Consider the following 12682-nt stretch of genomic DNA (forward strand, 5'->3'; position numbering starts at 1 on the left):
GTGCAGAGGGCATGCTCAAAAAATACATGTGTAATGCCACGAAAAGTGCCTGCTGACACTTTAGTATGCAAGCAATGGTATGTGCTTTCCTGCTCCGATGTAGAAGGGAGCCGAGTTTACCTCTATTACAGCGCGTCTATGTGAAAACATCAGTGTCAGATGTGGGGGTGTGGTGTGTTTGGGCTCCAAAACCACAGCTAACCTTTACAAGTATCATAAATTACACCAGCTGTTACAGGCTGAAATCAAATGTATGTTTTTATTCTAAAATAGTAAAGACTAAGAGCAGTTTACTTCTCAAAACTGAGTGGTGCGGGATCGAACTTGCGACCCTTTGATTCCCAGTCAGCAGCTGATTCTATTGTGCCACAGAGGCAGTCATAATAAATGGGTGTCAATGTCGCATGTTAAGGCAGCTTTTTGTTTCTGCAGTTATATTTTTGAATAAAAGTGCAATTGTTGTGTTAGATTTGTACCTTTTGTGAAAGTATTTCTTGGATACTTCAGGCTTCATGCATTATATAGTTTATGCCTACATTTTGTCATCTACTACTAGAATATAAAAAAGTTTCTGTTTTAACAATGTGTTTACACAGATTACTGTAGAAACGGAACAGACATGAAATGCGTGTGTTCCAAACAACGATCTATTATTTCCACTCTAAAACTCCACTTCACTACCAGAAAATCAATCAAGGCATGAGCTGGGAGAAGTTTGTGCACGTTCTAAGTTGGTGGGGGGATGGAATAGCCGGCTGCTTGCAGCCTGATTTTTATCAGCACATTTAGATGACAAAAGACACTGCTGGAGAGCTGTGAACGATTTTAAGAAGCGATTTAAGGTGGGATGGATTTACGAGTTTTTTCGTAGGCTCTGGTAATTCTAGTGTTAACTGACCAGAATTGAATCTCAAGATGCTGGAGCTGAAAGGCAGCAGCATGAACCAGTGGGTCAAAATGCCATTCAGTACAGATTTTTATATAAACAGTATATAACAGATTCACATAATACACATATACATGCACACACAGAGACAGGAACACAACTATTTAAGTATAGAGTAGTTCTGTGACATAGTTATTTGTAACTAACAAATCACGTCGGGCTTAAAAAGAAAACTTTACAGAAACTAAGTAGGTAAACATTCTCCCATGAAAGGTGTCTGGACCAAGTAGCAATGGTTAAAAAATACCAAAAAAAACTATTATGGAAGTGAAATTCTGAATTACTGTATATGCAGTAATGTTTTCATGGTTTTTCTAAGAAGGACAACAAAAGAGATACGCGAGTGTATGATGGGAAAAAATAAGGAGCATGTGCATCCAGTAAACCTCAAGCTTACTCAATACCCGTTACATGATAAGTGCAGAAAAACATGCTTTCAGTACTTTACTGGAGCATCAGTAATAACATCACTAATTTAAGAAAGCACTATTTTATACAAGTTACACAGTGAACTACTGTAGATTGCTTAGAAGAATATTATTGTACATACTACTGTCAGTTACAGAGCTGTGAATTTTGAACCAAAAATGTCTTTGTCACATTTTCCAGAGCTTAGTGTTAACATTATATTCTTTTATAGCACACAGGAACCACATGCCGAGAAACAGCACACTCGAAGTCTATTTATTTATAGATTTAATAAATTTAAAACAGACCAAAATGAACAATAAAATAAAAATTTTACAAAGTTAAACCACAAATCTAGATGGATCAGAACAAACACAAATTAAATGCTAAATAAAAGCAAGCATGGAAGTGTTAATACCATCATGTTCAGACAAATATATTTAACATTAGAGCATAGACTAGTGAAGGTTATTAGGCAATACATAAAACAATACCTGAAGTAGTGTGAATGAACAAAATTAGACATACAGAAATGAGGAAAGGAGGGTGGAATATCTTTTTCCTTTCAACACAATATTCTAAGCATTATTTCCCAAGAAATCACCCCTTCACAAACTTCACTGAGAGCCATTAATTTAACAACTCTTAAACACTCTCACAACCTCTTGGATGTTAAATTGGAACCTTTACAGTGTCTATGGTCTTAAATCTCAAAGTCAAACTGTAGAATGGCTTTCTATCTTCTATATCCAATTTTATTTTTATCATTAACATATGGTATTCAAAATGCTGGCCCTAGTGTATCTGTCCTTGTCTGTGACATTTTACTTTGCTATTTGCTTTAACATACAGTTAATAAATTACTTGTGGCTATAAATTTTGCATTTACTGTTTAGGTTTTGACAACACAATAAAAAGGAAGCTAAATAAAACTGATGAAGTAAGCTGTTATAGTAAATGGAATATTCATGTTATAATAGGAAGATATAAAAAAAACCCACTTAAGCTGCATATGAAAATGTGGAAACACCCTGACCAAGCTGCACCGAATTATTAACACTGTTTTGCAAAAATGGACAGAGTTTGGAGAGTTCCAAGATTTTTACGGTAAGAACTGGAGACCATCATCGGATCTTGATGGAAATTGAAGAAATTTTTGGCCTTATCACCTGGGTTGTGAATATCACTAGGAACGTCTGAGATGTTATTGTTGAAAATAAAACAGACCTGAAAACATAAACGATTAACATACATGAAACCCTAAAGGAAGTAATTTTCGGATATATATATATATATATATATATATATATATATATATATATATATATATGTGTGTGTGTGTGTGTGTGTGTGTGTGTGTAAGCCGTATACTGCGGAACACACTCGTTTAAAATAAAGATTTTATGCTTTCAAGGAAATAAAAATTCTTAGACTCATACTACGTGATATTTCGAAAACTCAATGACTTCCGTAATAATATTGGATCAATGGAGGTTTCTGAAACTTACAGAGTGATTACTGAGCACCATGACGTCTGTCGATTTGAAAATCTACCTTTTGTAATTATACGGCGTCGCGCAACTTTTGGAAATGACTTTCCAAGCCAAGTTTGCAAATGGTTGTACGTATGTCCACAAACACTACTCGAAGTAAACTCACATGACCGTAAAGTACTGGCTACGACAAGTGACAGAGGTTTTCTTAAAAGTTTAAATTGACTGGGATATCTAGTGGGGTGTATAATCAGAAAAATCTAAATGACAGACACAGCGAAAGACGCAAGAAATGCATAATAGACTCTAGTCGTCTTCACCCTTTATGCTAAACTTTGTAAAACCAGACTTGAAATTGTGTATCTTCTTCAGCTGATTCGACTATAAACCATATGAGAAGTGCCTGCTGTCAAAGGACTCACAGTAAAACAAAAATGAAAAACTACAAGTCCCATGAGCCTCTATGCCATAACCCTCAACAAGAGGGGGTCATAAAATTAAGTCACAAGACCATGGTAGATCAAAACATTAAAATAATGCAGTACAAACACACCAGTAGCTTTATATCGATGTTTTTTTCTTAACGGGATCAATAAATAGCCAAACAGAATGTGCGTAGGACCCCACCTACACGCCCAACCAAGTCGCGCTGACACTCCTCGCTTTACTCGTTGCATTTTCCATATTTTCCCCTGACTTTTGCTATCTAAATAGGTTTATCCTGGTTAAGGCAAAAAACTTAGAAGTGCTAACGGTCAACACTTACCGTACTAGCCATGCTGTGGCATTTAAATCCAGTTTGTGGAAGTTTAATGCGCTTCAGCCCACATTCCCCTTTCAAGACTCTCGTGGGATGGAAAAAAAACAGCGCAGAGTTCCCTTAGACGAACTAATTTGAATAGATCAGTAAATCCAAAACGCCCTTTGACCCGAACTGCGGCGCAGCACACTTTAGGGAGCGTGGTGTGCCTCGCGGGCGGACGGAGTGACAATCCGGGGCTGTCGCTACTGGCAGCCGCCTGGTGCTCAAGTTGGCAAGGCTGAGCAAAACCGGAAAGGTCCTGGAGTCTCGCCAGTAGGCAGCCTGCACACCGACTAAAGCAGACAGAGTCACTCCAGCTGTAAGTCACACGCTATTAGCGACTTCGACTTGTGCTGCTGTTTTTTGCACAGTTTTGTGTCAGGAATTTCGTGTCACATAACTACTGATAAAATGAATGCTTACCTTTCACAGTTTCATTTTTAAGAGGCAGTTTTTTGAAATTTTATTACATCAAAATTGACCATTTTTAGGATACTGAGTATTCTGAACTAAAGGCAATACGTGAGTAGTTATTCCAAGTTAACATTTCTCAACACAGTTTGCATAGCGTTCCATAGTAAACCTCGTCCAATCTTAACATTTTCAAACTTAGTAATTCAGTTAAGGATAGATACACAAGCGACAATAATTCTTGAGATCCAGGCCATTGCAAAGCATACCCACATCCACAGCAGTCACTCGTACTAGTCTAATTTATAATATGCAACCTAACCAGCCTAACGTTTCGTTGTTAGAAACAAAACTGAAGAGAGTGTGCAGAATACACATAGGTGGTGACTTGATCCAGGATCTGTGGTGTTTAGAGGCAATGGATAAGTTCCTCCCCATGGCAATAATAATAGTAATACTGATGATGCAAACCGTCGCAACCTGTTGCTAGATTTAATTTCAACTCCCCACAACCCTGTAATTAAATAAACAAGTTTATTATTATAGAATAGTTACAGTATATGCCATTGGTATTTTTTTGGTGGTATGGTGGCAGAGTGGTTAATACTGCTCCAAACAAAAAAAAAAACAACCTTTATATAGCACCTTTTAGATGGTGACCACCATCCCAAGGTACTTTACAGGTATGTGTGGTATCCATAGTACTGTACAACTGTTTATTTTACAGTTTTTATCTTTATAATTGGGATACAGGCAGATTAAAGGAATACTTCACCTGAAAAAGGAATATTTTTTATATGCTATGTAGTTTGTATACTGATGGCAGAGAATAAAAAAATAATGTCATGTTTTAATGCAGAATGGAGAGAAAAACTTATATGATAGAGCATATAATGATAAATGCTGTACAGTTGCAAACATTGTGAAAATTGTCAATGGAATAAGAAAACGCATCTCACATTACTTGTTGCCTAGTCCAGATAACCGTCATCCAATAATACACCCAAAACATGAAAAACATATACAATTTTTGCCAAAATATTGTTAAATAGATACATACATACAGTACACGTCATAAACTGGAAACTTAAGCCTAATGGGATTGCCCTTTTGAATTGAAGACTGAACTCTTAACCAATGAATGAGGGGGAAAGGCAGATGTTCAATTCAAAAGCGCAGTATTATGGGAACTCATTTTCCTGTTTATGATATGTGCTGATAATTCCAGGAGTATCCATTTAACAATGTTTTATTAAAGAATGCATGTATTTTGTATGTTTTGGGCATATGACTGGATATCTGGCGTGTAGATTAGGTGACATAAGTAACTCGAGATTGGATGTTTTTCAGATTGCGTGCTGCTATATAGCATTGGACACCACTGAGTTTTTTTCTCTCCTTTCTGTGTGAAAAGATGAGCATAAAAAATTTTCTACACCATTGCTATAACCAAATGGGGTAAGTAAGATATTAAAAAAAATCATTTTTGCGTGGAGTTTTCCTTTAAGTAATTTACTTAGGGTCACATATTGAGCTGGAGACAAGAAATACCACTATTCTACACATCCTGAAATTCTATTAAACTCTCACTCCCGGCTGAATCATGTGTTAGTAAGTGTTTGTTTAAGTTCTGTATAGCTCCGAAGATAGAGATGACAGGTTTTTAAATTGAAAGCAATCAGAAGATGAGAGTCAAAATAAATAGGCAAGGGTTACAACAGTAAACTCAAAACGGCCGTAAAGGCTAAGTACAAATATAAATCATAGTTTAAAAAGCAAAGCTTTGAAGAAAAAAAAAATCAGAAAAACATAGCATAGAAATAAGAAAATATGAAAATGTTGTGACAATTTGTGCTTTTTTGCAACGTTTCATCTCAGATATTGTCAGCTCAAAATTAATCCTGTCCGTTAGTGTGTGAGTGAACCTTGCATTGGACTAGTTGGTGTATCCAGAATAGGTGCCTTCCTTTTGCCCCATGCTGCTGAGTATCAGACTACTCTATCTTTGAAATAAGTGGACTCTGAAAATGTATGGATTTTTGTTTAGTATCCATGTGTAAAATTCATCTTATAAAGTGCACTAGGGCATAAGTGAGCATCTTAATATAATTGCAAATTTCTCAAAACATGTTTTCACTTTGTCATTGTGAGTTATTGAGTGTAGATTGATGGACAAAAATGGCAGATGCTTCCATTTAAAATTAAATCTGCAACCCACTAAAGTGTACAGAAAATTAAGGGTGTGAATACTTTATGAATTCACTGTGTACGGTTAGGTTATTCTAATATTTGAATGTATATAATATATACATAGTAAGTATCCAGACAGCAAGTAACTATATAACATCATTATAATAAGCACAAATTCACACTAATAGAATAAAAGTAACATGAATTACTTTTTGTTAAACAGAACAGCATTTAGTGTAACCAACTTTAAAATGCAAAACTAGATTTGTTATAGAATTGTATGTACAATTTTGTTTCAAGTAGTCCTATTGTACATTCTTCCAAAAGTCTTTCAATAATTGTAATAGTTCTGTTTTGTGTAATAAACAATGCACATCCCAATGGGCATGAAAATAATAAGAGTAGCAAAGACCAAGAGTTTTACTGGGGAAAACAGAGGCACTGTAATGTCAAAGCATGGGAGTTAATTTTTTAGCAATGTGATAGCAACATTTCAAGTGATAAACTGAAATCAAAGTTGAGGACGAAACTCGATAGAAACTAGAAGCCCTTGCTAAATATTTGTTTGTTTCATAAACAGCTGATGTCACAGTCTCTTTTTGGGCTTTTCCTTGTTGGTCAAAGTTAATATATTTTACAGTGCACATCATTCTCTTTTAAAGTGCATTCATGGAAGTATCAATATATTCTCAAATATATAATATAAATATTCTCAAGTGCATGATAAACAACAAGAAATAAAAATTAATAATATATCCATTTGGTTCCCTTCCATTCCATTTTCCAAACCTGCTTATCTAGAGAAGAGTCATGGGGAACATGGAGCCTATCCCTGCAAGCATTGGGCGCAAAGCAGGAACAATACCTGGAAAAGATGCTAGTCCGTCACAGAGTATAACACATCCAAACAAAGCAAAATTAACAAAAATCAAATACTGACAGACTGTTCTCTTTAATTGACTGTAGGCTGCTTTTTGTTCTTTTCTTGTCCAAGTCATACCACACAGCGTCAGTCTAATGCTGTTAGTGTTGAATCTGTGATCCTCCACTACAGATTGGTGTTAAATGTGTTCTTTTCCCATATTCATGTTTTAAATGAAAGTATCTTGTACAAATATTTAATTTTTATTATTTGTTATTGTGCAAGTTTTTCTTGTATTAAGTACAGTATATAATTTTGTTTATTTATTTTGTCACCTAAAGTGATCCCTTTATATATTTACATGTGAGCTTATTTATTTTTTTCTGTTTTTTTATATATTTATTTTCACTTGTCATTTTGAAGTTATCATTATAAATATAATATACAAATTTGTTTTAGTTTTTTCCTTCAGTACTATGTATTTTTTCTTTAACCGTATGTACTGTACATTTTGATTTTGGAATTGTTTGATTCCTGTCTGATATTTTATATTCATTATTTGACTTTTCTTATTATTTTTCTTATTGCTTTTTCTGTTCTTGTTATATATTCTCAATGTATAATTAGTAAAATTTTCTTTAACTTCCTGTTTATTTCCATTCCTGTTTTTGATGAATAAAAATTTATATTACCACTTTTGATTTTGTTTTCTTGGTTAAAATATCTTTGTTTATTATGTATTTCATTTTAAAAGTATTGTACGCTTAATCAGTTACTTCTGATTTGGCCCTATTTAGCATTGTATATTTTTGCAGATTTTTTGTAAGTTCATTCTCCAGCTTGTCCATTTTTTAACAATATTAATGTAAGCAGGTTTATCATTTTTTCACTGGTAGTTCACTTATTATACTTTTAACTTTTTCATAAAAGACATACAAACTGATAGATAAATCTCAAACTTTTGACTTCTGGTTTTGCACCTCAGTAGCCCACGTTTTAGTGACATTATATGTGTATAGTATCTCATACTATAGCTATAAAAATTATCAACCCTGGACAACCCTGAATGTCGCTACATAATTGCCTCCTGACAACATCTAAGTAATGAAAATGTAGTGTACTTATTGCTTATAAAGCATTTTGAATTGGTGGTGAACATACAAATGTTCATCTATCCATTACCAGGTTTTCTAAATTTAGTTCCAGGTCACAAGAACAATAGAAGGCTGCTGTACAAAGTAATGTTTGCTTATTCTCTTTTGCTATCCTTTCTTACATTTATTAATCTTCTAAAGAAGCAGTGCTACGGCTTGGTCATTTATAAACTTTTAGCTCTTCAGTAGCTATGTTTGTAATCTATTTTTCTGTAGAATTCCATAAAATAATTCTGCAAACTGCCTTTTGATTTTGGAGATGAGGCATGATTACACAGAGCTACATTCTAGTACAGTTTTCAGCTGGGATTTCATCTTTCTATAAGTTATATATTCTCTGTGTTCCCACATAGGTTTCGTCCAGAAAGTTTGCTTTCTTCCTGCAGTCCAATGATATGCTGTTAGTCTGACTATTGTACAGCATCTCCATCATTATACACACTGCAGTGGGCTGGCATTCTGTTCAGAACCAAATGAGGTTTTGCCTGTGATGCCACCAGATTATGCTGTGGCACCAGTTGCTCTGTGCTGAATAAAGCAGGCTCAGTAAGTACATAGATCTTTTGAAGGCCAGACGTTCCAAATGACCTTGGATATCCAGTTATTTTTCTTTCACTTTCTGTACTGTGCCTCCAATGTTTATTATAAATGAATAAATGTATATGATCTTATTGCCTTTTTGGAATAATTTCAGACTATAGTGACCTCTATCCCACTTCTAATAAAAATTAAAAATATATTTTAGTAAAATAGGATGCAATACATAAAAATAAAAAAAAAATTATAAATAACATTATTAAGAATAAATACTAGTTATTTTCATCAGAGCATTTCAGGCCAAACCCACTTCCAAATTAATGTATTGTAAAGTACAAAATAATATTTTGAGATGTGCTAGTAGATAGAGAACATATAAGTAAAGCAGCATGCAAAGTCAAGAGAAAAATTTGAATGATTTCCAGTTGCACTTCTTAGCCAAAGGTCAGTGTACCCAGCCTAAAGCATTACTTACAGTACATTTCTTCACTGTATCTGCCTGTGAGATCCATCCTATAAAGTGGTTAATTTTGCAGGTTTGTTCAAGACCACTTAATGATTTATTTGCATAGGATAGCTGTAAAACTGCAGTAAAGTACTAAATGCAAAATAATGCAAAATGAAGTAAAATCCAACCATGAACTCGTTTTTAATTTTCATTACTGACAAAAAGTCAGCACTTCAGTTTTATGTCTCATCTAAAAGAAGGCACCGTATTGACAGCACAGTGTCTCTGTCACTGCAGTGGGACATTGAGATCCATACACAGACCACGGAGTAAACGTACCTTCTTAGTCTTTCCAGCACCTCTTCCAACAACAATGCAAGCTATTCCTAGATTGTCTCCCATCCAAGCACTGGCTGGGCCTAAACATGCTTAGCTTCAGCTGGATTATCTTTTCTGAAGTGCATATGGTGTAATCTGAAAGCAACATGTAACATTAATACTGCCAGTGCTTCCACTGCCAGCTAAAATATCAGTTTTCTCTTCAACTTTATTATTCAGTTTTCAAACTTATAATAGGGAGCTTTTTGCTGATAAAGGCAGCTCAAATACAAGTCCTTGCTATATTCAGTAACACTGAAAGGGCCATTAAATAGATTTGACATGGGGTCCATTTCTCACAGAATAAATACTGTTTGGGACAGTTTGGACGGAATTGGGACAGGCACCCTAACCCCAGCTCCACTGTCATGCAGTCACCCATTCATTCACACCACACACACAGACCCATTTGAAACTTGGCAGTTTTATATCTACGCAAAATAAGGAATCATCAAGTATTTGTTGCACTGAATTAGTTCATGTTACAGGAAGTAACATTCACAATTCACATTGTATATTAACTATCACAATAAATTAGCTACCCAGAATGACTTAAGAGAAAAACTGATACCAATAATCATCATTTCATTGGTGAAGGAATTGAAAAAGTATGTTTTTAACATGATGACATTCCAACATATCAGTCAACATGCCTGAACTGTAGTGGAATGGTCCTTATAAATATGAGGCACCACTATTATCAGAAGCATGGTACTTTAAATGAATGTTATCCACCAAAGTCTACTGTCTAAGGATAACAAAGTCTTCCCTGATGCAGCTGTATTAAACAAGTGCGTTATAGGCATTTTGTAAGAGGCTCCTACCAATTATTAATAGATAAAGTTATTGGATCTGTGAGACAGGTGACTCTGTCATCTGCAAATGCACATCCTGTTCATGCTTTGATAGAAAATATCTAAAGTCGGGGTGATGGATGGTGGCAAGCTATCTCTAGCCACCGATCAATTATCAGACAATGCAGATGTGGTGCTACTGTGCATTTATGTTGATATTTCAATGGTGCTAAATTTACAGAGGAACAGGTGCCATATGCTGGGAGCACCAGCACCATTTTTTGCTCTAAATGCCACTTTTGAATTGCTTATGTCCCTTAATTGTGTAGGGGAGCCCTCTCACTCCTTCATATCTTTCTAGGTGTTGACTTTAAAAACAAAGTAGCAAACATGGAGTGATTCTTTAGTTATCTCACTGTGAATAATAGGGCACAGACTCCAAAATGTAAGTGGGAAAAGTGGAGTGAATTAATTAATTTGGTTATAAATTCTTTTCTGTGCATTGCATGCATTATTAATATGATATTAGCCCAATTTCAAACTCTGTGTGTGATTTTATGCATGCCTTACATTTATAGATTTCACATAATTTTAATGTAATTAAAAAAAAATGTGCTTAAGGATGGCTTGGAACAGGGAAAAAAGCTGTAAGGTGCATCTAAAATTCTGAAGGGATGGCACTATTTAGGTTGAACCGGAACTGTTGCAACTACCAAAGTGAAACTTTAATTTTACTTTCAGTCTCAATAAACATTTAAGTAACAATGAATACCCTGTATTAAAATCTTGAATTATAAAATGAATTGGTATTTCATTATGCTGTAATGCTATTAATAACCTCTGCTTAAACAAAATATAATATGGTTTCCATCTTCCTCTAACATGTACCTTCCTTAATGGGTTAAATGTATTGAAACATTCTGAGGCGTAGTAGAGGAAGAACTGAGACACAGATGCAAGCAACCATTTGTTATCTCTTTTCTGATGAGGACACAGGCTAACTCCTGCTGTTGGCCTCAGGAGATGTTTGGCAAAGTACTTAAACTCCTTAGGAGGATTTCCATCTTCTTCCAGTTTAACCTATCCAGCTGACCAGCAAAGCTTCTTTTACACATACATGGCTCTGTACCTCCAGCAGTTTCTCTTCTGCATATTTCCTTACTGGTCAGATATGTATCAATATTTTTAAATGCCAATGCAAGATGAATGCACTATAGGTGGAATAGCCACAAGTATTTTCAAGTTTAAGCTTAATTCATTTACAAAACACATAATGCAGACTCAAAGTGAAAATAAAATCACCAGTAAGCTTTTATATATGAATATTGAGAAATTATTAAAAAAAATTGTTCCAAAACCACTAAACCAGTTGTTTTTACTCCTTTCATACAAGATGAAGCTAGTGTAAATTGAATGACTGTTTATGCTCCACTGAATTTTTGTACAATTGAATTAAGTAAGTGAATGTTTTCAAAAACTAACAGAAAATTGCCCTTCCTTTGTCCACACTTCCCAATTGGCCACCAATTGACGATCCCAGGTCTATTGTATATAGTTTTCAGGCTGAATTTTATTCTAATTACATGAAGGAGATCAGTGTACATTGTAGGTTTTTTTCCCTGCATTTTCATAGATTGTTGTTTTTATCCACACTTAATTTAGTGTAGTAAATAGGCCAATTCCTGCCTCCAGCTAACTTTAACACCCTGAGCAAGTCACTTATCCTGCCTATGTATCATCTAAAAAGACACTTGTAAACCTTAACCTAAAACAGTATACAGTATATCCAAAGATGTAAAGTGCCTTAACATAGTGCTTACTATAGAAAGGTGCTATTTAAAATTAAGATTGTTTGCCGAGAGTCACCCACATAAGTTGAAAGTGAATATTGTTACATCAAAATTGGCTTAGGTTGAGTCTGAATTTGGGCATCATGTTCAGGTGTGTTGGCTGCCAAATGTTTCTTATCCCTGTCTATGTAAAGTGCTTTCAATGTCTAAAAATTCACTATATAATTAATAGGTAATGGGAGCAATAGGTTCAAACCATGTATGGTTTAAAGTACAGTAACAAACAAATTATTAAATCACTTGTTGATGCCTATTGAATTCTCTAGACAATCAATGTATCAGCATTATGTTCCAGCGGCACTTTGTTGAGACTAAACACACAATGTAAATATCCCAGGATCATGTTAGGGATACATAGAAATGCTAAAGTAGTGAGTTACGTATTCAATTTCTGCTGACAAAAATGATG

At 34.8% G+C, this 12682-nt stretch overlaps 1 protein-coding gene and 1 long non-coding RNA gene across 3 annotated transcripts in view; one reads left to right on the top strand and one right to left on the bottom strand.

Moving 5' to 3' along the window:
• LOC120526117 (sorting nexin-9-like) overlaps window positions 1-3867 on the bottom strand; it is a 137122-nt gene extending 133255 nt beyond the window's left edge. The window contains exon 1 of one of the 2 annotated variants that reach the window (XM_039749051.1): window positions 3614-3867. In XM_039749051.1, coding sequence (XP_039604985.1) covers window positions 3614-3625 — 12 coding nt within the window. In that variant the 5' untranslated portion in view covers window positions 3626-3867. The remainder of the gene's footprint in view (window positions 1-3613) is intronic. The other variant, XM_039749052.1, reaches the window with a different exon arrangement.
• A 31-nt stretch (window positions 3868-3898) lies between these two features.
• LOC120526120 overlaps window positions 3899-12682 on the top strand; it is a 31447-nt gene continuing 22663 nt past the window's right edge. The window contains exon 1 of the long non-coding RNA XR_005633079.1: window positions 3899-3968. This is a non-coding gene — a long non-coding RNA (uncharacterized LOC120526120). The remainder of the gene's footprint in view (window positions 3969-12682) is intronic.

Source organism: Polypterus senegalus, chromosome 3, assembly GCF_016835505.1.
Source record: "Polypterus senegalus isolate Bchr_013 chromosome 3, ASM1683550v1, whole genome shotgun sequence".
NCBI lineage: Eukaryota > Metazoa > Chordata > Cladistia > Polypteriformes > Polypteridae > Polypterus > Polypterus senegalus.